The 22938-nt window shown below is 54.4% G+C and overlaps 5 protein-coding genes across 5 annotated transcripts; 4 read left to right on the top strand and 1 right to left on the bottom strand.

Annotated features, from left to right (window-relative positions):
• Positions 1-211: 211 nt before the first annotated feature.
• Positions 212-2136, top strand: BZA05DRAFT_416198 (uncharacterized protein; the record flags this gene model as incomplete). The annotated part of the gene is made up of 6 exons (XM_051485369.1): positions 212-795; positions 1044-1099; positions 1293-1363; positions 1574-1591; positions 1707-1799; positions 2038-2136. 6 exons carry the CDS (start codon positions 212-214, stop codon positions 2134-2136), a joined length of 921 nt encoding a protein of 306 aa, XP_051342667.1.
• An 875-nt stretch (positions 2137-3011) lies between these two features.
• On the top strand, positions 3012-6091 carry BZA05DRAFT_369033 (Piwi domain-containing protein; the record flags this gene model as incomplete). Its single annotated transcript, XM_051481607.1, has 3 exons — positions 3012-4197; positions 4245-5308; positions 5360-6091. 3 exons carry the CDS (start codon positions 3012-3014, stop codon positions 6077-6079), a joined length of 2970 nt encoding a protein of 989 aa, XP_051342666.1. The 3' UTR covers positions 6080-6091.
• A 3456-nt stretch (positions 6092-9547) lies between these two features.
• BZA05DRAFT_388914 (Isochorismatase-like protein) lies at positions 9548-10567 on the top strand. The gene is made up of 2 exons (XM_051482717.1): positions 9548-9800; positions 9857-10567. Exons 1-2 carry the CDS (start codon positions 9571-9573, stop codon positions 10479-10481), a joined length of 855 nt encoding a protein of 284 aa, XP_051342665.1. The 5' UTR covers positions 9548-9570; the 3' UTR covers positions 10482-10567.
• Positions 10568-13599: 3032 nt separating this feature from the next.
• Positions 13600-20929, bottom strand: BZA05DRAFT_369027 (transcription factor/nuclear export subunit protein 2-domain-containing protein; the record flags this gene model as incomplete). The annotated part of the gene is made up of 6 exons (XM_051481606.1): positions 20275-20929; positions 17845-20109; positions 17720-17784; positions 15890-17660; positions 14616-15817; positions 13600-14582 (listed from the first exon to the last, which is right to left on the bottom strand). The coding sequence occupies exons 1-6, from the start codon at positions 20538-20540 to the stop codon at positions 13600-13602; spliced, it is 6552 nt and encodes a 2183-aa protein (XP_051342664.1). The 5' UTR covers positions 20541-20929.
• A 554-nt stretch (positions 20930-21483) lies between these two features.
• BZA05DRAFT_203928 (uncharacterized protein) lies at positions 21484-22334 on the top strand. The gene is made up of 2 exons (XM_051479527.1): positions 21484-21786; positions 21843-22334. The coding sequence occupies exons 1-2, from the start codon at positions 21587-21589 to the stop codon at positions 22255-22257; spliced, it is 615 nt and encodes a 204-aa protein (XP_051342663.1). The 5' UTR covers positions 21484-21586; the 3' UTR covers positions 22258-22334.
• The last annotated feature ends 604 nt before the right edge of the window (positions 22335-22938 follow it).

The raw sequence follows: 22938 nt of genomic DNA, 5'->3' as shown, positions 1-22938 counted from the left end.
GTGATGGAATGACCGGATATATCCAAATCCTTTGTGATGTAGGAATGTGATGTGCATGCGGTGCAAAAGCATAATTAGATTGATCACCGGCGGATGGAGTCAGATGTCGCTGCCATATCGCCAGACTTTGCTTATAATCTGGGATTTTGCCCCATGTTTTTTGGAGATACAGCGACCGGATTACCCATAATATTCTCCAGCGACCATTAACATGCGGCGATTCTGTCTCGAGATTCTGACGGTCCTCTGGATCATCGCCGTCGCAGTCACTGCTTCACCCCGCGCCCTCCCCGGTGCTGGTGGTGCCCCCCCCTCCAAAGGCAGCACACCAACGAAGGGCACCACGCGAGCCGACCCCGGATCCTTCGGGCTGTCCGGCATCGACTCGGAGGGCGACGACGACGACGGCGGCAATCCCTCATCACCGATCTTCGGCGGCGCACCCACCCGCGACGACGACGACAGCGATCCCTCATCACCGATGTTCGGCGACGTGCCGGATATCCACATCGACCCGCACGACAACACGACGTACTACCTGACGCCGTCGGCGTCCTCGTCGGGCCGGTACGTGAACCGGTGGCGCGGCAAGCTCAAGTGTGAGACGTCCTGGGCGTCGCCGACGTTCACCGAGATCGACCAGATGGTCTCGCAGGTCATGCGCAGACCCAACAATAAGCCGTGCACAAACTACAACGGCATCAAGTCCAAATGCTCCAAGTTGGAGAGCGCCAAGGGCGGCACTATCTCCCTGTGCGGTCACTATGGCGCAAATATCAATTGCCCCGCCGTCGTGTATGCCGCACACTATATCAGATATCTCTGCGCAAATCTGGATATTGCTAGGGCCGGCGGGAGTTATACATTTGCAAATAGGAATTCCTTGCGTACTGTGGTCCATTAAAACATGTCTACCGAAGCTGCTGCGTGGGATGTGTGTGTGTGTATGTGTGTGAAGCCAAATCTTGAGTTTTTTTTTCTTCTTTTCTCTTTGGTGCCTAATCTGTTGCTTTCCTTCCGACCTGTGTATTGCACTTTTCGAGACTGGATCTGCGAAGTGTTATGTTTGCCTGGATCATGGGCGATTCTTTCGGCGGTGGTATGTAATTCGTGCCGCGGTGAACCCCTCCTAAGCATATGTACGAAAAGCAAGAATGAAGGCGGGCGGACGACACGCCAAATCCGATGATTCTGTCCATGGCCTATGTATGCATGCATAACCCAGACTTCTCTGATGTTGGTTCGTCACTGGATAAAGTTACCAGATAAAATTGCCTGGATAAAGTTGCCAGATAAAATTGCCAAGATGGTGACGGGACGGGACAAAGAGCACGGACCGAGATGCCAAGGTCCGACGTCCGAGGTGCGGGAGAGGGCACCTGCATGGCCGCCCGCACTCCCAGCCCCCCCCCCCGCCATATGCATAGTAGCATCCCTGCTCCATCCCGAATTCCAACTTCCTGCACCTCCAAGCTTTTCTGCCCCAGTGCCCCTTGTCTGTCGATAATTGTATGGTGACCACGTGATCGGCGGGAGTCATTGAATATGGAGTGACCTCTTGACTCTTGAGCAGGCGAGTGGTAACCAACAGGTGAGTAACTATCTGCTCGATTGATCCCTCTCACCCTCGTCGAACCTGTCGGTCGCGGCACTCGATCCGCGGTCAGAAAGAGTGGACACACACACATACACCGCGTGAATCCCAGAATCCTGGAGCTAACGTGAGCAGCGCATTTGGTGTGCCAGCGGACAATCTTCGCATTTTTGAAGGTTGCCAGTGGGGTTCTCGCCGGTCGGAGGTGTGTGAAAGGAACTAACTATTATCGCCGCCGCTGTCTGTATTCGGTTGGGGACATCCGAGTCCGTTGGCTTCATAGAGATGGTGGATGTGTTATAGCGATCGATGGATAAGATAAGGAGAAGAGGCGAGCAGGACTAGCCGAATCGGATGGTTCCGAAAGGGTGAGATGCGTCGCTAGGCGCCTTTAGGTTAGTCTGCAGCAGCGGAGAAGGGCCACAGGCTCTGAAGTTGAATAGAACCTCAACCTCTCCATGATCCTTCAATTCGCCGGTTCCGTCGCCCGCTACCTCAATACGGACGAAGGCGCACTATTGTTGGCAACCCCGTCTTTCTAAGATTCCGATCACGGCATACAAGCGGGGAACTCTTGCATCGTTGAAGTGGATCGATCCGGAGGCAGTACCCAAGAACGCACAGGCACCTTCGGACGGCTACGAGACAGTGTTCATTGAGCAGAAGTGGCTGCCTGGTCTTCTAGGGTCAACCAATACAATCCTCAGTCTGGCGGAGACCTGTTCAGATGTATCCTGATGAACACCGTAACGTAAACAGCCGATCCCCCCAGCTTGACTTTCCGTCGAACCTCTTGAATATCTGTCAAGTTCAATCACTTCTTATGTATAATTTTAACCTTGAATGTTGATCAAACTAGGTTATCATTCGTATTCGGATTAGAGTTCGTCACGAGCTGTCAACGTTAGCCTTCCCAACTTTTGTCGACGATCTGCCACATGGCTGCGATTGAAAAGTATGTATCCATCCGGTTGTCGACTCACCAGTTTGACTCACCACAATAGAAAGACAAAGAACATACCCGTACATTGACTTTTCCGCACGAATCTACTTACCACACACCCAATCATGATTCAAATCGAAACTGTTGAGATGCATCACCACCCTCTCTTCGCCCAGTTTTGAAGAGCTTCCATCGTCCACATGGCCACTCGACAGATGGCTGCCTTCAATTTAAGCCTGCACTTAAAGGTTGACGCTCAACTATTTATAGTGAGTTAATCCTTCCTCCTCTTGCGGCACACTTAAGGTTCGACACTCTGGCTTCATCACCAACCTACCGATTTTTGATACCGTCTCGTTCGTACGAACTGTACTACACACACTACCAGCAAGAGAAGACTACATGTCTGAATGGGGATCTCGTGGCGGTCGTTGCGGCGACTTTAGCCGCTATGGACGAGGAAGAGGGGGCTTTATGAGAGTTGGAGAAGGTCGGGGTGGGGGTAGCGGAGGCGGCCGTGGGGGTGGTGGTGGTGGCTACCGTGGCGGTGGTGATGGTGGGGGCGGAGGGGCTCCCCGGGGTGGATACCAGGGCGGCCGTGGTCCCGCATACGGCGGAGGCGGTGGACGCGGGAGAGGTGGTGGAGGACGTCTAGTCGCGGATTACGGTCTGTTCCACGCCAGCGGCGATACACAGATACCAAACCAAAAGCTCAACGCCGACGCCGACGCTCTTATACGCACCCTTGCCAGCAACAGAGTCCAGGGCGATTTCCCGTATCGCCAGGACTTCGGGAAACAAGGCGCCTCGACCGTCGTACGCGCCAACTTCTTCAAGGTGGACTTGCCGGAAAAGCCGTTGTACCAATACGATGTGGACTTCTCTCCCAACGAGAAGAAAGCCGGGGTTCGAACCAGATTGTTCGAACTCTTGCAGAAGACTCCGGACTTCCGGAAACTGGTGCCGAACCCCAACTGCATTGCGACCGATAACTCCAAGACCTTCATCTCCGCGGTCCAACTCAACATGCCCCAGAGGCAGAGGGTGTTCGACGTGCGGTTTTACTACGTGGATGAGGCAGAGCGGGCCACCGACAAGTGCTACAAGGCTACCATCACCTTTGCTCATGAGTTCAATACGAAGGATCTCCAGAAGTTCGTATCGGGAGTGATGAATTACCCGCCATACGACGCCAGCGTGATTATCCGCGCACTCAACATCATTCTGGCAAAGTTTCCTGTGTCCGGCTTGGCCGGCAACAGGAAGGTCATGAAAGTTGGCAGCGGAGACAACAAATTCTTTATTCTCGAAACCCAGCCCGAAGAACTGGGCAGTGGCCTAGTTGCTTACCGGGGATACTATTCCTCCATCCGGCCCACCTACGGTCGCGTACTCTGCAACATCAATGTGTGCACGGGGGCATTCTTCAAGTCGCAGAGCTTGACTGCCATGATCAACGACGTGTGGCCCGGCGGAGCCCCCGTGAGTCCGAAAGGTGGGATTGGCTTGAAGTCGATCGATGGGCTGCGAGTTATGACCACTTATCTTGGAAAACCCAAGATCTTCACGTTGAAGGGCCTCGGTGGCACGGTTGTCGAGGAGAAGTTCGACTGGGACGAAGAGAAGCGCATGGTAACGGTTGCGTATTACTTCAAGAAGAGTAAGTTCACCTTCCTGCTTTTAACTACTTATCTCTGACTTCCCCAGAATACGCGAAAGACCTAAATCCTAACGGACGTTGCGGATTCTGGTTCGGCGCCGGAGGCAGAAAAGCCTTCATTCCAGCGGAATTGTGCACCATCGTCGAGGGGCAGCTGTTCGGGTCATTCCTCACCGGGAATCAGACCAGTAGGATGCTACAAGTAGCATGTCGGTCGCCCAAAAGCAATGCGGAGCTCATAACCGGCGAGGGACTCGATGTCCTCGGGCATTCGGGCGGCGCGAACCAGATACTCGACACGTTCGGGCTCAAAGTGAGCAAGTACATGGAAGTCATCTCCGCGAGGGTGTTGAGACCCCCGCAAGTGACCTACAAGAACAGAACCGTCAGCATACGAGAAAACAGTGCATCTTGGAACCTCATCGGAATAAAGTTCCCTGTGGGCGGCAAGTTGCAGAACTGGGCGGTTCTGGCGATCGGAGATGGTGGGAGGACGGACTTTGCCGATGTGAACGAGCTCAAATACATCACCCAGCTCTTTGTCGACAAGTGCACGGAATGTGGCATTGCGGTGGTCGAGAGGGAGCCGCGCGTGTGGCAGAAATGTGAGCTTCCGCCGAAGAATCCCGGAGACCCGATGAGGACAGCGGCTTTACCCGCTCTGAGAGCTGCTCTCTCCACTATCTGCAAGAGCGGCCGGAAGTCAGCAAGTGCCAGACCGACTCCGGATTTCCTACTCGTGATGTTGTCGAACGACAGCAAGCAGATCTACAACTACATCCGAACGCTTGTAGACTGCGAGTTTGGCATCTCGACGATGTGCTGCCATTCGGAAAAGATCAAGAAGGAGAAGGGTCAGCCACAATACCTCGCAAACATCGCGATGAAGGCCAACTTGAAGTTGGGGGGGATGAATCATAGAGTATCCGCCAACGGCATGCTCGCCACGTTGCTGGGCACTGACACCATCATTTTGGGCGCGGATGTCACCCATCCCACCGCAAAAGTTAGTACAAGGGGCACTCCCAGTATCGCGGCAGTTGTAGGCAGCTACGAAAACACATACAGTGTGTACCCGGGTAGCATACGCCTACAGAAAACTAGGCAAGAGGTTTGCCCATCAGTCCACCTTGCTTCGCCCACACGTGCTAACTTTCCCTAGATAATCCAACACCTGGACGAACAAGTGGCCGAGCGCCTGGCATTTTACGCCAAACATAACGGAAAGCTTCCGCAACGCATTATCTACTTCCGCGACGGCGTCTCGGAGTCACAATACCGGCAGCTAAACACGGACGAACTGCCTTTAATCAAAAAGGCAGGCCAGGTAGCCTCCAAACAGGACCCTGAGTACAATCCCAAAATCAGCATTATCGTCTGCGGAAAGCGCCACCACGCGCGTTTCTACCCCACCGACCCGAGGCACATGGACGGCAAGGGCAACTCAGCCCCGGGAACCGTCGTCGATCGCGGCGTCACCTCCGTAGCACACATGGACTTTTACCTCCAGGCGCATGTGGGCCTCCAGGGGACGGCGAGGAGCGCCCACTACTTCGCCGTGCACGACGAGATTGGGTTTTCGGCAGATAACTTGCAGGCCCTGGTCCACGAGATGAGCTATCTCTTCGCCCGGGCGACCAAGAGCGTCAGTTACGTCCCGCCCGCGTACTATGCCGATATCCTGTGTGATCGTGGCCGCTGCTATCTGCAGGCCTTGCTGGCGGGACACCCGATTACAAATATGGCCGAGGTGAGGAAAGCGGCCGGCCCAGTTGAGGCCGACAAGAAGGCGGCGGAGGAGGCCGCCACGATGGCCGAGGCCATCAAGACTTGGGGATCGGGTCCTAGGGAGGAGGTCGCACGGCTGATGTTTTACATTTGAAGGCGCCGGGAGTTCACGTTTTTTTTTTTTTTTTTTTTTTTTTTGGGGGGGGGGGGGGGGTGTTGTTGGTTGGGAATCGTTTTTTGCTATTTTTTGCTGTTTTTGCTGTTTCATGTTTCATTTTTTATCTTTAAATCGCGGAAGCTATTTTGCCTGCAGTTTACAAAGGCCAATATTTTGCTGATGCACAGCACCGCCGGACCCAACGAAAGTGTGATGTGAATAGGTTATCCTTCTAGCTGTCTACTGCTCAATATCTGCCTGATGTAGCTCTCCGTGACTTAACGCCATCTTATGCTGCCCAAAACAGACTAATCCTAGGGTCGGCTCCAGCCTCCCGACTTGACTATATATCCACTCGCCTTCTCGTAGGCTTCTCCTGCCAATCACGTGTTTTGGCGAGTGATACATTATGCAACTGGCGCACTTCGCGGCCTTCCGTTGTCATTGTACATCTCTGGGATTTGATGCACTGTACTATATGGCGTGTAGGAATCATGCGGTTGTGGCGACACAGATGTGAACAAGTAGGGTATCCTCTCCCGGATCCGGCGGGGTCGAACGTTTTTTGCTTCTGCCCCAGAATACCTAGTGCCTGCCGATTGACGTCAGTCGTCCGTAAGAAGTCTCGGCTCGTCGCGCTGCACGGTTGATCCGCGGAGAGGGCACGAATCAAAGCCATCTTGACACGCGGATATACTCGAGGCGTAATTTACGACAGTGCGTTGATGCTGCATTACATGTACCCGGGCGAATGCCGGTATGTCTGCATACGCTCACCTCCACCACAACTAGAGTATTAAAAACCGAGGGCGTGGTGGAAGGATGCATTTTTGATATACGTCCATTGATCATGGGTGAATTCTAGGTCCAGGTCCAGTAGTTGCCGCATTTGGTGGTCCGTGCCGGGACCGCGGGTACGTGATCCCGTATTTTGCTCTTCTGTGCGGCCTGCATTACGTCCGCACTCCCTCCCCACACGGCTCCCAGTCGATTCCTGCTGGTCCATTAGTACTATCCGCCGCGTTTGTTGTCCAGTTGGTGTCGTCGAGTTGGTGTCGTCCAGTTGGTGTTGTCCAGTTGGTCCCCAGGTTCCCACTACAAACATCCCACGCGATCACAGTCGAGGTATTGAAGACCAAGCTGTGGCGTATGGCCGAATGTCGATGTACTCTCTTTCCGATCGGCGTCGGTAGTGTGGTGATGGTGGTAGTGGTGTTGGTGGTGGTGGTGAGGAAGAGAAAGAGAAAGAGAAAGAGAAAGAGAAAGAGGAAGAGAAAGAAGGGAGGGAAGTAGAATGTGTGGGGAAGAAGAAGCCCTAGCTGGGGTTTTCCTTCAAAGGGTCGGGTGATACCATCACTAGCTAGCAGAACGACCCTTCGAAAAGCAAGACTCACAGCAGCAGCACCTACCTAGTACCTACCTGGATTTCCGACCGCAGCTGGTGTTGGTGGTGCAACAGGCCCTGCCACCAAGCAATCACTCGGAGAGCACTTGTTCCAAAAAAAAAAAGAAACTTCTCTCGGTGGAGAAGCCAGCCAACTAGCAGAGAGAAAGTCCTAACATTCACATGTTTGCTCGTGTTTGCTCGTGTTTGTTTCGCTCGCATGCCTCACACTCGCGCTAACTCTAAGTCTCACTCGGCACCACTTTGAATTTGCTCGCAATCACAAGGAGAATATTATGTGAGTAAATTCTCCGCCGCTGGCGGAAACTCACAACTCACAATTCAATTGCGAGTGTGCGCTTACCCAGGATCTCGGCTAAATCTGTTCTAGGATTTTCTATAAGAACCTCCCTCCCTTCCTTCTTTTCCTCCCTTCTTCTTTCCCTATCTTTCTCTTCACAGATATCTTCTCACTTACTCCTCCTTATCCTTCCTTCTACGTTTCTTTTCAACTAACTGGAACCAAAGAGCAATCTTCCGAATATCTTCACCATTCGTCCTTTTACATCTCCGTTCGTTCTACTCCATCCACATGCTGGGAGCATTTCAGAAATCCTGTCTGCCAACGAGCAATAACTTCCCGGTCTGACCCCCACCGCCTCGGCGGTACCGTCGCCCGCGCTCAGCTTAGGAAGAAGAGAAGTGGTTTGGATACGTGACGAAGCTGGCACCGTCGTCGCTCTGGCTCAGTCACCAGAAGCCGCTCGATCTCCCCTGCACACCCGCCCAAGAAAGCCGTCACTGCAGATCTCACCAAGGAGAAAGTTGTCACCAATGCTAAAGCTGTCGCTACTGCTACGAAGGACAAGAATCCTGTCTCCAAGGAAGAGGCCCGTGGTTAGGCCGGCAACTCAAAATTGTCTGGCTCTACCGGCCCAAGGACACCCTGGAAGAGTTTCCAGGTGTGACTATTCCGATCCCGCCCTGGTGGCGGCATCGGATCAAGTCCCCACTCCGCCTGAGGACGGAGTGGCGGAGCCTAATCCAAACCGTTCGACAACGGTTGGTGCGATGTATATATTCTCTTCAACTACTGTTGCTGCCACGAATCGAATTGGACTAATAATAGTGATAGGCGCCTGCTGGAAATTGTGCCGATCCTCCCAGTTTTCCGAGCGCACTCGGTTCGGCGGCGATGGAGGTTTCCATGTGGGGCAGGGTGTGACGAGTGTGACAGCGTCAATGGGCTGTGATGTGGCTTCGCGTCAAGACCGCGAATCCAAAGGGGCAGAAACGCCAGCAGAAGAAACCTCCGGTATCGACTCCGGAAGCGTCAACCAAGTCTGCAGAAAAGCCGATGAACATGGCCGCGAGAAATTCAATGCTGATCACACGCTGACAAATCCGCTGGGACCGCGCAGGATGAAAACGACGCCGAAAATGATGCTCAGCACTTCATGTTGCGCTTGGGAGTCTTCTCGTCGGTGGTGGCGCATCGACCGATCAACGGTTCGAAATCCCCCCGCAACACCGCGAAAGGATAGATGCTCCCGCCATCAAAGCAAACGCCCTTTCGACTCTGGGGGAGACTCGATTCGGCGGCGATGGAGGTTTTCATGAGGGGCGGGGGTGCACCACAGGTGCAGCCAGCACGATCATGGCCCGCATCAAGAAAAAGACCGTCAAGCCTCGGTATGACTTGAGGAACCGTAAGACCCTCAAGGCGCCTGAGAGGGTATGTTCCCTTTCCCCTTCCGCTTGCCCTCCCCCCCCCCCCCACATTGAATATCTTACTAACTCACTTCCACAGCTGGTTCAAGAGCTGTTTTTGTTTTTTGTTTTTTGTTTCTTGTTTTTCTTTCTTGTTTTTGTTTTTGTTTTTCTTTTCTTGGGTTGGGATCATGGGTTCATGTCATTTATGGAGTTTGCTTTTGTTTTCACGGTGGGGTTCTGCTCATTTAACTGCTGGAGATAGATCAATATATTTCATTAGCCATGTCATTAATCCCGAATTCAATAAATCTGCCGTTCCCTATGGATATCCGACTCGTCTGAATTATTTCCACCACACCAGAGGGGACGACAAGGATGGAGGGATAGCTGCATGCCGGCACCCCACCCCCACCTTCGAAGCTCGGAGGTGTTTCTCCGTCTCAAGATATCTACACCACCGACCAGACACCGTCCGTGTACCCAACCCCGATCCCGACCGGCCTCGAGATCCCGCGCCATGCCGGACCCCAAACTCCACATACCCGCGCACCCCTACGCCTGGCCGCACGACGGGGACCTCGCCAGTAGCACAGCGCTGGTAATAATCGACATGCAGAACGACTGTGCACCCCCACCCTCCCCGTCACTCTCCCCCACTCCCGCTGACCAAGCCGAACAGTCTGCACTTCCACCGGTTACCTCGCGCACCAAGGCTACCCCATTTTTCCCATGCGCGCGCCAATCCCGCACATCGCGCGGCTCCTCTCCCTGTGGCGATCGAAGGGCTGGCCCGTATACCACACGCGCGAGGGCCACCGCGCAGACCTGTCGGACTGCACGCCGCGAGAACTATTCCGGTCACGGAGGAATCCGTCAGGACTAGGAATCGGCGACGCGGGCCCCATGGGCCGCCTACTGATCCGTGGCGAGGCCGGGCACGATATCATACCCGAGCTATACCCATGGTTTGGGGAGCCGGTGATCGATAAGCCGGGTAGAAGCGCGTTCGCGAATACGGACTTTGAGCTGTTGCTGAGAATCAGGGGTGTGACGAAGTTGGTTATTGTGGGTGTTACGACGGATGTGTGTGTCCATACTACTATGAGGGACGCGGATGATAGGGGGATTGAGTGTCTGCTTGTTAGGGAGGCGTGTGCCGCCGCCGTGGAGGAACTAGGGCAAGCGGCGCTGGACATGGTCGCGTGCGAGGGCGGGATCTTTGGTGCGGTTGCGGGGATCGAGGATGTGATGAGCGTGCTGCGGGAGGGAGGGGATGAGGTGGCGGAGGTGGGGGGGCTGTAGTGGAGGGGTGAACGTGTACCGAGGGAAGAGGCGAAGTGGATAGAATGTGTTGGACAAGTATAGTGGAATGGAATGATATGGAAAGATTGCTGTTGTTTGATTCGGCAAACGTTCAAAATTCCATGGTGTTCTCGACCTTTCACATCCACCACCACAAAAACCGATCATACCGACACTATATCAACGGCAATGATCAAGCAGGGCTAGTCCTTCGACTCCTTCCAAGTTCACAGATCACAACAATGCCATTTCATATCAGGCGATACCTGGACGGTAATATCAACTACAGCAACCCAGCAGGACCAGTCTATTGGATCCTTCCAATTTCCCAGACTACAACATCGCCATTGCATATCAGGCGATACCTTGAGTATATGGTAAATCGGCAACAAGGACAAAAACGCACGACAAGTAGGTATTCACTGCTGTACCTATGAAATCCTCACCGCTGACAGTTTAGAGCCTGTAGGTGTATGGTCGAATGCGCAGCCAAGAAGGGGGACTGTAATTACACCTGTTACTCTTGCGGTGGTTAGCTGGCCGCTGGTTCTCAAGCAAGAAAGGCTCCAGTGTCTTCTCTACGGTCACCGGACATCTCGCTCCACACTAGCTATCGGGCCACCTTCGACGCACTCTCGTCAATTCCTGGCCGAAGACCAACTGTACCACTGTACCAGATGAGAGGCGGCTGCAACTTGTAAACTCGGACTTCTGGTTCCTCACTTCCCAGGCGGTTTAACCGTTCGTTGATGGTTGAGCTGGAGAAAGATCGTGAGCAAACTGCACAGTGCACTAGCAACTGCGAATTCTACAGCCGGAAACCCAGGCGAACCACCTCCAGGCTACTATCCGCCCACTGGTAACCGGTAACTGTTGGAAGGTCTTAGCCACCGTCTACTCGAGGAACGACTAGCCCTTCGATCGAGCACGACTACTTCGTACTCTGCAGAGATACGGGCAAGTCCAAGCGCAATCGTCGCGACCGACTGCCGTGCAGCGCAAATGGAGGGTATGTACGCGCTCGCGGCTCAGCACGGCAGAATACCGGTAATTGAGGTATGAGCTAACCATCCTCCACGGATGACAGGTGGAAGTTAGCCGTTGGTGATCAACCAGCTCAGCGTTTTAAGCACCAACCCTCAAGTAGGACCGGCAAAGCAGCTCCAGCAACAAGCCATCGAACAGCTCGATGTTTTAAGCATCAATTTCCTTGAATGAGTAGTTAGGGAGGACTGGGCCGCGCAAATCAGCACCAGCAGAGTCCTACCAGAGTAGACTACAGCTAGAGTAGTCTACAGCTAGAGTAGACTACAGCTTTCGAGATTCGACTAAGAGCTGCAAACCCGAACACCGCGTTGTCGCCGCCTATGATACGGTTGTACACATGTAAGTGAACCCTCAGACTATGGTAGAGTATGCGGTTCCTGGCAATGTATTTCCATCTGGCGTTTCATGTTCCCGATCATTCGATTGTTGCGTGGGGGCTTGTGGTAGTAGGTGGCACATTCATGATTCACCTCAAGCGGCGGATAAGCGACGAGAAATGGAAAGAAGCTAGGTATACAATGGTCAGCAGCGCGCATCACACATAAGAGGTTCAAAATACCGACGAAGATGAAGACAATCGACCCAACTCCAGGGAGAGTCCCGAAGCGGCTGGCCGCCCGGTACTACCAGCTGAAGTCAGGACATGCCCTCACAGCGATCCATATGAAGTGGACCGAGCAGCGAGGCGACGACCAGTGCTGGTAGAGCTTTCTCTCGACCCCGCGGAGCTAGAAGGAAAGGCTGGGAAGTTGGTGGTTGCCATAGTCTAGTAAGTGCATGCGACAATAAATTGATGTTCTCTCTCACACACATTCATGATTCTTGAGGTCGAGAGATACTATTACTAGTAGATAGGCACACAGTACGAACTTTTGCTGGAGTCGGGTACGGTATATCACTCGCTCTCCGAGTGATTGCACATGTTGGAAAGTACCAAGTATGAACAAGTATTATATTGAGTCTAAAGCCTCGAGAGAAAACAGAAAAGAGGGGTGGTACATGGGCGGTCAGTGCTTCCCGCCTTCATGTCTGTGTAAGCGACTAAGCAACGAGTGAGATATTACCAGTACAACAGCATACACAATGCAGGAATCTTGCATCACAATTAGTTAGTTGCCACTCTACGACACAGAGCGCCTGAAATTGCCATTGAGATCAGATGGTGCCCAGCACACAAAGCCGTCCCCATCCCCGGTAACGAAAAGCTGACCAGTGACAGGGCCCGTTTTACACCGGAACTGCCCGTTTTCATGCAGCCTAAACCTCGTACATAATTACTTACGTCTATTCAGTCGGTCTTGTGCTGCATCTTATTTTAACTTTTTGGACAGCCAAGGACACTTCGATTCTAATTTCTCGGTCTTCAATCGTGATCTCCAATAATTGAGCTTTCGGTAGTCATGCTTTACAGTATGTACGGTATGGCACGGTCCATCAAGAGGCTTCCAACGTGACCGGAAGGCGGCCCCTCCCCGGGACCTTCCCGACCATTGCTACGCCCTCTCGCGATCAACTCCACTTTCGTGAAGACTGCCGGCCTTCCCATTACTACCAACGTCTGCCCTCCTCCCCATATCTCCCACAACCGACTCAACAGTCTCTTCACCGCCATTTACCCCATGTCTTTCACATCCCGTAGTCGTACCGTAAAGCGTGCCAAACGCTCGCCGAGCTCGTCCCGGACATCGCGAAGTCACGCACGCGCATTCACCAGATGTGAAGAAGTCTCAATAATGATCACTGCATTGACGTGACGCCCATATGTGAAGTGTCTCAACCCGAAAATTACTATTCTCGCCACCGCCCAAACCCCCCCCCCATATGCATGTATGCAAAAAAAAATGTACTCAAAACTCAAGGAAAAAAAGAAAACGAATGTCAAGCAAATGACCATTTTCAGGCCAACGGAAATTGAAAAAAGGAACTATGGCATCAACACACCCCCTCCACCCTCCCATCTCCGTCTATCGTACAGTCCCTACCCCATTTTCACCCCCGTACACCCCCCACCCCCTATCTCCGCCAAGGCCTCAACACCTCTCACCCCCCCGCCCCCATCTCCGCCAGGGCCTCACCACCTCTCACCACCCCCCCTCCTCCGACGCTTCACCTCGTCGCCGCCGCCGCCCTCCCGCTTCGGGTCTTCGGGTCGGGGATGTTTCCTGCTAACATCCCGTTCCCTCTCCCTCTCCCTCTCTCTCCTCTCTTCGCGCTCCTCCCCGCGCCGGCTCCGCCCCTCCCTCTCCCGCTCACGCTCCTTGCCGCTGCCGCCACGGTCACTACCCTTGCGGGAGTCACCCTCTCTGCGTTCCCGGTGCTCCCGGTCACGCTCGGAGCGATGGTGGCGGCTGCTGCGCGGAGTGTGCTCCTCAGAACCGCGGCGAGAGTGGGGTTCTCTCTCCTCCGGAACTGCGCCGGTCAGGTCGGCAGCAGAACCGGTTCGGCTGAGGAGGCTCGGGGGAGCAGCGGAAGTGGTCGGGGTCGTCGCCGCACTGCCACCGCCTCCGCCACCAGTCCGACGGCCCCGTCCCCGGATCTCGCGCTCATCGCCGGCGAGGTGTGATTGCACATTGAGAATGCGCCGGCGATTGTTGCGAGCCTCCTCGCTTCGGGCCGGTCCGGTAGGCGGACTCGCGGCCTTCTGCGCAGGAGGTACCAGAGCGGAAGGAGTCGGCGTGGCGGCAGGCGGATCTGCGCGGGGACCGGAAGGAGGAGCGGACGGAGTGGTGCCAGGCACCGAGCGCTGCTGCTGCTGCTGCTGCGAGATGGTCGGCCCGCCAGCCACCCCCATGGCCTTGAGACGATCGGGATGGATACCGATCGTGTCAATGGCCGGGGTGGCCGCACCGCCGCGCTCAACGTTCGGCGGTGGCATCTCGATCTTCCGCTCCGGCCCAGAAGATCGTGGCGTGGCAGGGGCAGATTGCACCTGCTGCTGCTGCTGCTGTTGCTGCTGCGACTGCTGCTGCTGCGGCATAGCCTGGGCTTGTGCCTGCTGCTGCTGCTGCTGCTGCTGCTGGGCGGCCTGGTTGGCGCTGCCACGGATGTTCACCGCTCCGCCGCCACCAACTTGGGCACCCCCGGTACCTCTAGGACCAAGCGGCGCCTCCCTCCCACGGGGACCCTTGGGGATCACGGGCTCCGGAGGATTGAGCCGGCCGTGGTTGGGGTCTTGATGGTAGCTCCCAGCCGGAGGATGCCTTCCCTCGCGGAACTGCTCATGCGACGGACCAGATGGGGGAGCCCGCATCTGGTTCGCCGCTTGAGGTCCCGTGAAGAGCTCCTTCGACGGCTGGTTGCGTCGCTCAAACGCCGCCGATCTAGGACCAGCAGGCGGCTGACGCTGAGCCACCATGTCCTCCCCATACCGAGCCGGCGCTGGCTGAACCTCCGGCTTCCGGATGCTCTGATCTTGCAGAGGCATCCTGTGATCCCCATGGTCGGCCCGGTCCATCGGGTAGTCGTTGAGCCTCCCACTCTGGGGGGCAGGCTCATGGCGATCGCTGCGCCGGCGACTGTCCCTCTCGTCCCGTCCTGAGATCCTCCGATCGTCAGGCTCCGGCATGGGTTGCTGCATGCCCCGCCCCATATTCGGAGGCTCATCCTTCCTGGGGCCCCTCTCGTCCCTCAGCTGTTGCGGCATAGCCGAACGCTGGAACTCGGCCTCCCTCCCCGTCGGCCCACGTCGCTCAGGCTCATGGCGGTGCGGCATGGTGTCTCTGGAATCTCGCGGGTCGCCCCTTGAGTCCCGACGAGGAGAGTGGCGTCGCTGTTCCACCGGCTTCTCCGGCAACCTGCTCTCTGGTCTTCCCCGATTGTCCTGTCTAGACGGATCACGGGCATCCCGGATCGTCTCTCTCCTCTCAAGAGTCGTTTGTCTGGGCAAATCAGGCCTCTCAGGAAGCTGATGCTGAGGGTGGGGTTGGACGAGTCCACGGCCAGAAGGCGTCCGCGTCATCTCTTGCTGCTGCCGACGAATATCGTTGGGCTGCTGCTGCCTCGTATCGTTTCTCGGAGTGGGAACGCGATTATTCGACGGTTGCTGACCCTGTGGGTGTTGAGGAGGCTCTCTAACCGGGGTGGCCATCTCTCTCCTTCCAACCGGAATCTGCTGCGGACGCTGAGGAAGGTTCGGCACAACTGGAAGAGTCCTTCCACCGCCTCGTCGATCGTCGACTTCGCCATCCTCCTTATCACCGATCTGCGGCTTCGAGGGCAAGGACGTGACAGGAGTAGTCGAACTCTTCGCCAGGTTCTGGTTCTGACTCTGAGCATTGGAAGAGGAATCGCTAGAACTTCGAGAAAAAAAATATACTTAGCTGCCGTCCATCCGGATAACTTCGATTGGGTGTGTAACTAACCTGGGTGGATTCTGCCGTAATACTGGCCGTTGCTGCTGCTGCTGCATGGGAGTGCCGGGCTTACTATTTCCATCATTCTTCGCCATCGCCGGGGGTGCCTCGCTCTTCTGGAACGCAGCAACAATAACCCAATCCTTTTCCCTCTTCTTCAGCATTCCAAGGAGAGTCATTGCCGCAATCTTCAGATCCTCCCTCTTCTCGCTCTTGACCAGGTCCTCAACGCGCTCCACCACCGTTCTACCGATCCAGTCCACGGCGGGGAAGAAGTCTGCAACATGCTTCAAAACAACTATCGCGTTGCGAATGTGCATGTATTCCTTGCTCGATAGACAGTTCTTAACCGCTGTGTGCAGAGTCTTGTGCCACTTGTAAAGTATCTTCCGGAAGTCCTCGTAGTCGAAAGGCGCACCCTTGACGTTGAATCCAACCAAGTTCTTGTTGTTTCCGTGGGCTTCCTTCTCGTATAGCTCGCGGCTACCGTGCCATGCGTGCAGATCGTAAAGCACCTCCTTCAGGAATCGCCCGTAATTCTCCGCCTCACGCTGGGTGCAAATGAACAGAACTGTGCTCAATCCTCTTCCGAAGATACTGTCGTACACGCCGATGGTATGGAATTTCGGGGTTCCCAATCTGTGAGCCTCTCGGATAAATCTGGAGCAAAAACTAGCATCATTGGGGGAGATCATGATGCGCGGGAAGATGCAGTGTTGGATGAAAGCATCGGTAATTTCTCGCTGATTGAAGCCATCGTCCTTGAACCAGTGATCCTTCTCGACGTTCAGCCGACGGCGCACGACTTGGTGATGCCTCATATGCTCCTTGACTTCTGCGCCAATGCGAGCAATTAGATTGGTATTTTCGTCAATCTTTTCCTTCTTCCTGCGTTGTCCAGCTAGGGAAGTATCCGACTTGTCTTCCTGAAACGCTTGGATTTGTACCTTTAGCCGGGCCTGTTCGCTACCATATGCATCTATGGAGACGAGGATATCGTATGTCTCGAGCTGCCAGAAGGTGATGTAGAAACCGACGCTCATCTTAGTCCATACCGACTCCGGGAGAATCTGCTTGACCTCGTCGAACATCTTCTCCAAGACCGGGTTCCACGGAGATTTTTTCTCGGGGGCGTCCGTTGTTGCTTCGGCGACCGTGGTATCCTTCATTTCAACGTCCTCACTGTCCAAAGACTCCGCGCGATCCATCTTGCTCCGAAGTCCACGCCGGTAGATCCACCAAGCAATTGGCGGCTCGATACCATACTTCTGACAAAGCGCACCAACACTAGGGATGACGCTCTGGAAACGGTCGGGTGTTAAAGACATCTTCATGAGATCGAGGTACTGACTGAGCACCACATGAATCTCGTCGAAAAGGTTGGCAAGAACCTTCAGAGGAGCGGAGCTCAACTCTGTGCGGAAGATCGACGTCTGTCGTTCCTGAGCGATCAGGATCAACAACTGCGAAGCAAGGTTCTCGTTCAGCAACGCATTCTTGAGCGAGGTCACAGTAGCTTCTGAATCCTCAGCCTTTCGATCGCGGAACGCCTTGAGAATCTGCTTTCGAAGACATTCGCCGCCGGCAAGACCCTGCAATTGGGCATCGTTGAGGTTCGTCTCGGGGTTGACGCCAGCCATAGACTGCATCAACTGCTGCAAGACAATTAACTCAACAGAGCGATTGCGTTTCAATTGCCGGGCGACGTATTCGAGGATAGGACCAGTATCCATCTTTTTGTGATATCGGGTGTAGATCTTGCCGCAAAAATTGGCGAGGGCTGGGACATACGTTAGCATACATGACCGGTAACACAATTTGCGGTGGAGAGGGACATACATTGCAGCCATTTACTGGTTAACATTCCATCGGCCTGCACTCTCATCTTGTTTTCGTTGCTCATGCTATGACCCATATGTTAGCGACTGCACAATAATCCCGCCACCACCACTGATTGAACTTACCTATTCAAAACACAAAAGCCCACGGCATCAAATCCGAGCGGCGTAAAGTACCGCGCAGCATCGACCACACACTCGATCAGGTTATCGTAACCTTCGACCTGACCCAAGACAATCTGCATGACGGTGACCGGATTACTGGTAGCAATCTTCGCCAGCTCCATCGCCATCTTGGTCACGTTCGTTTTGCTGATACGCTTCAGGAGATCTCTCGTCTTCCGCTCCGTCGCCGCGACTTCATTCTTGAGTTCGGGAATGCGTTTGCTGGTGACCGAAGTCCATTCTCCATAGAGGGAGTATCTTGTCTGGGTAGAGAAACATTCGAGCAGCTTCCAGATTTCGTTGACAATGCCTTGATTTCCGTCCGTCAAACTGATCGCGGGGACCAACAGGCTTCTAGCCAGGCCGATCCACGACTGTCTCTCTTCTGGTGTGCACGAGGGGCTCCGAAGGCGGTCACGTCCTATGCGACAAACTTTGGTGATGACTCCCGCATCGCGGCCAATCCTCACTCCGAGAACCCGGCCGAGCGTTTCCATCAAGACAACAACATGCTTCGGTTCTCTGCATATCGGTACGCCTTCTTTCCACTCTTCCCAGAAGAACCGGTATTCGATGTCCCCGGTCTTGAGCTTCAAATTGGAAACCGTGAATGTAACCATTGGCTTCCGCCGAGGTTGCTGGTCTCTCTGGACACCGCCTGTCTTTCCTGTCTGTGTCGAAGCTATGACCTTGGATCCCATTTCGATATTCGGCGGACTGTGAGAAGGGTAAATGCCCTCCAAAGACTGGGTGATGACTCGCGCGAGGTGTTCGGTGATGTCGTCCGACGGACCCGGTAACCACGGATACTTGCCGAGAATAAACATTGCTTCTGGAAGGGCGCCGACGGCCAAAAGATACTTCAGCAGCACAAGCTTCTGGTTGTCGTCCTTCTTCGGCTTCGCCTCTTCTTCTTTCTTCTGTTCCTCCGCCTTCTTATCGTCATTTCCAGCGTTGCCGTTCGGTTTCATCCCCCGCATAGAAGGGGCAGTATCGTCCGCCAAAGCACCGGCCATCATCAGCGCGTTCCGCTTCCGGTCAACTTGTTTCTCGTCGAGCTTCGCTCTCCACGCATAAAGCACCGACATCATGCCTTCATCGTCTAGGGGCGCAAGGTGGGGGTAGAGATCGGCCAAGTCGATAAAACCAATCTTGATTAGCAATGCTGAGAGCACGAGCAGATTTTCAGGAGTCGGATCGTTGACTTCTTCCTTCTGGTAGTACCGGAACTTGAAACCCAACAGCTGCGCTGCGACCTTATTTCCAGTTCCCTTGTCCAGGTTCTCGAAGAAAGTGGAGATGCCGTCCCGGCCCAGCTTGTCGAAGAATTCCCGATCCGCCCGTTCCTTCTCTTGCTCCTTCTCTCGTTCCTTCTCTTCTTTCGACCGGCCCTTCTGGGTTTCTTCCTCGACGACACCCTGTAGCTGCTGAGGCCACCAGGCGGAACACTTGAGTAGCCGGACAAAAAATCTGGCATTCGAAACCACCGTGCAAGCCGCCGTATCCAGCAGAATATCCAATACTCTTCCCGGATCCAGCTCAAACGCACCAATCAGACCTTTCACTCTCTCACCGGTCCTCCCCACAACTTCCAATGGCTGCGCCGAATATGAAGCCGTAAAGAACTCGGTGATGAGCTTCGAAAAGCCCTCGGTCTCCTCGCGTAAAAGATTATGTTTCCGCTGCTTGTAGACCATCGCGGTAGTAACACGAATGGCCTTCTTGCTGTACGTACTCGACACAATATTCAGCATGGAGAGAGTGTTCCCTTCGAGGTATTTTGACAATTCGACCTCCGAAAACGGTCGCGGGGTCAATCCCTTCAGTAACTTAACCAGCGATTCGGGTGGGTAAGCGGTAGTCTCCAGCGGCTCGAAAACTCCGACCGACTGTAAGAAGATGCGGCGAACATCCAACTGGCTGGCGTTCGGGTCGTGGGTCTCGAAATAGTCTTGAAGGAAACGCGCGACCATGAAAGGCGATAGCCGGCCGTCGACCGCGGTTCTGATCAGCTCCTGGAAGATAACTGAAATCTCGATGTCATTAGTCTTATCGGACGCGAGCTCATTAAGCTGCTCCTTGATCACTGCGGAAGTCGCGCCACTCCAGTCTTTCAGTGAATCGTCAGTCACGAAGTCCCAATGGTAGAATTGCTTAGGCTTGTCGTCCACCGGAGTGTGAAATTGGACATCGTCGGTGGTATCCATCGCCGGCGTCGTCGCAGAGCTTCGACTCGATGTAACCGGGATCAGAGGCGTTGGGGGAGGAGGAGGGTTCGAAGGCAGGATAGGACTGTTATTCGACGCGGTATCGCCGGCAGTAGGCATGGATAATCGCGTGTTTAGCGGCGCGCGTTGTATCGGTGGCGAATACTGTTGCTGCTGTTGTAACTGCTGCTGCGGTTGCTGCTGCTGCTGCTGCTGCTGCTGCTGCTGCTGCTGCTGCTGCTGCTGCTGTTGCTGCTGCTGTTGCTGCTGCTGTTGTTGTTGTTGTTGCTGCTGTAGCGTGTTCGGATTACCGCGACGCTGTTGGCGACCTCCCCTGTTGGAAGGACCACGGTTTTCGTTCGGGTTGATGTGGTAGGGCGGGGGACGGAGGTTGGTTGGAGTCGGCGTTGCGGGCTGCTTTCGCTTTCGGCCCCGGGAGTTGTCAGGCATCTCTCGTGGGTTGTGTGTTGACGTCGGACTCGGGGCAGCCTTACGGACGTGCGACGGACGACGGGGGGTTCGGGAGCGTGGGGTTCGAGAGACTGTATGTGCTCAGTGTGTATGCGCGAAGAGAGATGTACTTGTGCAGCTGCAGTGAGGAACAAGTAGATGAGCGAGGGGGAGAGTTGTTGGTGGTCGAAAGAAGTGCAAGTAAGTGTGGGTGAGTTACTTGGGTTCTAGTGTAAGGAAGAGAAAGAGAAGAGGAAGAGGAGAGGAAGAGAAAGAGGAGAAGGTGGTGGTGGTGGTGGGTTTGAAGCGGGAGGCTAGTTCGAGATTTCGCTAGAGGCGTGAAAGGACAGGAATCGAAACTCGTTTTCGATGCGCATTTCGGTGGGACGCGATCACGTTTTGTGTAAGAGTGGTGAGCCAAATGGCGATAAAGTGTGTAGGTGAGGCTCTACGATATGCCAAGACCACGGACAAACAGGTATCACGTAAGCCCGAGTGCCAGCAAGAGCATGGAGACGCGTGGGAGCAATGAAGCGGACATTTGAGAATTGTAAGAAATTTTTCAGAGGAAGACAAATGTTTGTGAAGTGCTACCGCCGCAATGTCAGTTCTTCGAAATCATGGATGTGCATCTACTATATGCCCCATTGTGCACATGTATGATCGCTTACATAACACTCGGCGTCAGTGCACGCGACATGAGGCTCCAGCTTGACCCCTCGACCCCTCGACAAACAACCCCACCCATCCCCGGATCTTCGGACTCGGTTCCAAAGCTTCGCCGTCTCAGCCTCAGCGCCATGTTCTCTTCTAGCAGCCGCGTTCGCATACGTGAACATTACGTCGGAAAGATATACAGCTCGCCCCGCTGTTCACGGTGCCTCTCCCAGTCGCCCGCGACATCGTTCCTCCGCCACCCCTAAACAGTCACCAAATCGCCTACCAAGATCGTCGAAGATCTTCAAGCCCGATTGAATGAGATCCATCGTTGCCAACTCTACCCGGCCGTCGCCGAATGTTCGAGCATAACTACTCCATCTGCAGTGATGGCACGGTCGCGCAAGCCCACGTTGTCGCCGACCGTAAGATCACGCTCTTGTCAATGTCATCGCCCGTTTCTTGTCCGCCGAGACGGCAAGGGAGTAGTGTTTCATCGCAGTGGAGGGTCTGAGGGAGGTCGTTGTTGCTGTCGCGATGCTCGTTGGAGCTACTGGGAGTGTGTCCCAAGTCTCTCCTTTGCCACCGCGTACTACACCATCCCGCCACAGCAACAATCGAAACATTGCTGAATGAACAGCGCAGCATGCAAGCTGGACCTTGTGATACCCGTTTCTTTGGTTCTAGTAAAGGGTCAGGGCAGGATGAGGAAACGGCGGGGCCCATCTGTTTTCGTCCGAGGATGATGAATAGGTGGACACCTGAGATCCGGAACGCTCTACCCTTTCTTCGTCGCATCTTCTTTGACATCCGCTTACAGTTCCAGCGCTCGATTGCGATCCCCGACTTCCGCTCAACAACTATGCCCCTACGTTTTACGAGATTGCGAACGGCTCTGTCGACTACCTACATCCCGTTCCATCGTACCTCCGACCGGATCCACGAACTCCACTCATACTATTCCCAGTGCTTCTCACTCTATACTTCTGATTATTTTCGTCTCGCAAGAGAACCTCAAGTAGAGAGATATAACGACGGAAGTCATGGGAAAGAATATTGAGCGAGAGAGGCTGTCAACGTGCAGGAAGACACCTTACTGGCTCATGTCACGGGGTGTCGCGGGATGCATCCTCCCGCGCTACACGTCTCTCACGAGCTACATACAGGATCCAAGAGGACGCACAAGCTCAGGTTCAAGTCTCCAACCGAACACCCTAACTAGATCCAGAGGTCGTCCAGCCGGCGGAAGCTTGTTCCAGGGAGTGGCCACGAACAATTGAGCAGCATGACTCGCCACCGCGCGCCAGCCCTGTCGGATACAGTGCTGAGGATACTTCGATGGAGACCTTGGAGGATAAGAGGGATAAGAGGACACCCACAAGCTCGGAGAGGGACAGGCTACAGCCGTGGTTACTCTGATTCCGAACGTGGCGCCTCGTGATACGATTTATTCTTCGTATCCCTAAACATATCGCGGCGGATGATTGAAGGCGTGATATATGATGAGTTAATACAATGCCTAGTGCATTCAGTTCTTCTCCAAGACAGCGGCGCAGCATCGGGCCGTGGTGGTATAATAGAGCTTTCTCTCGACCCCGCGGAGCTGGCAGGAAAGGTTGGGAAGTTGGTGGTCGCCATAGTCTGCGAGTAGTAAGGCTGCATGCGACAATAAATTGATGTACTCTCTCTCTCGCATGTTCTTGTCCGTCGTAATTTTTCTTATACATAACATTATGATATC

The sequence above is a fragment of the Tricharina praecox genome (genome assembly GCF_024521635.1).
Source record: "Tricharina praecox strain CBS 144465 chromosome Unknown BZA05scaffold_4, whole genome shotgun sequence".
Taxonomy (NCBI): Eukaryota; Fungi; Ascomycota; class Pezizomycetes; order Pezizales; family Pyronemataceae; genus Tricharina; species Tricharina praecox.
The sequence above is the reverse complement of the archived record's forward strand: the minus strand, read 5'-3'. Positions and strand labels throughout refer to the sequence as shown.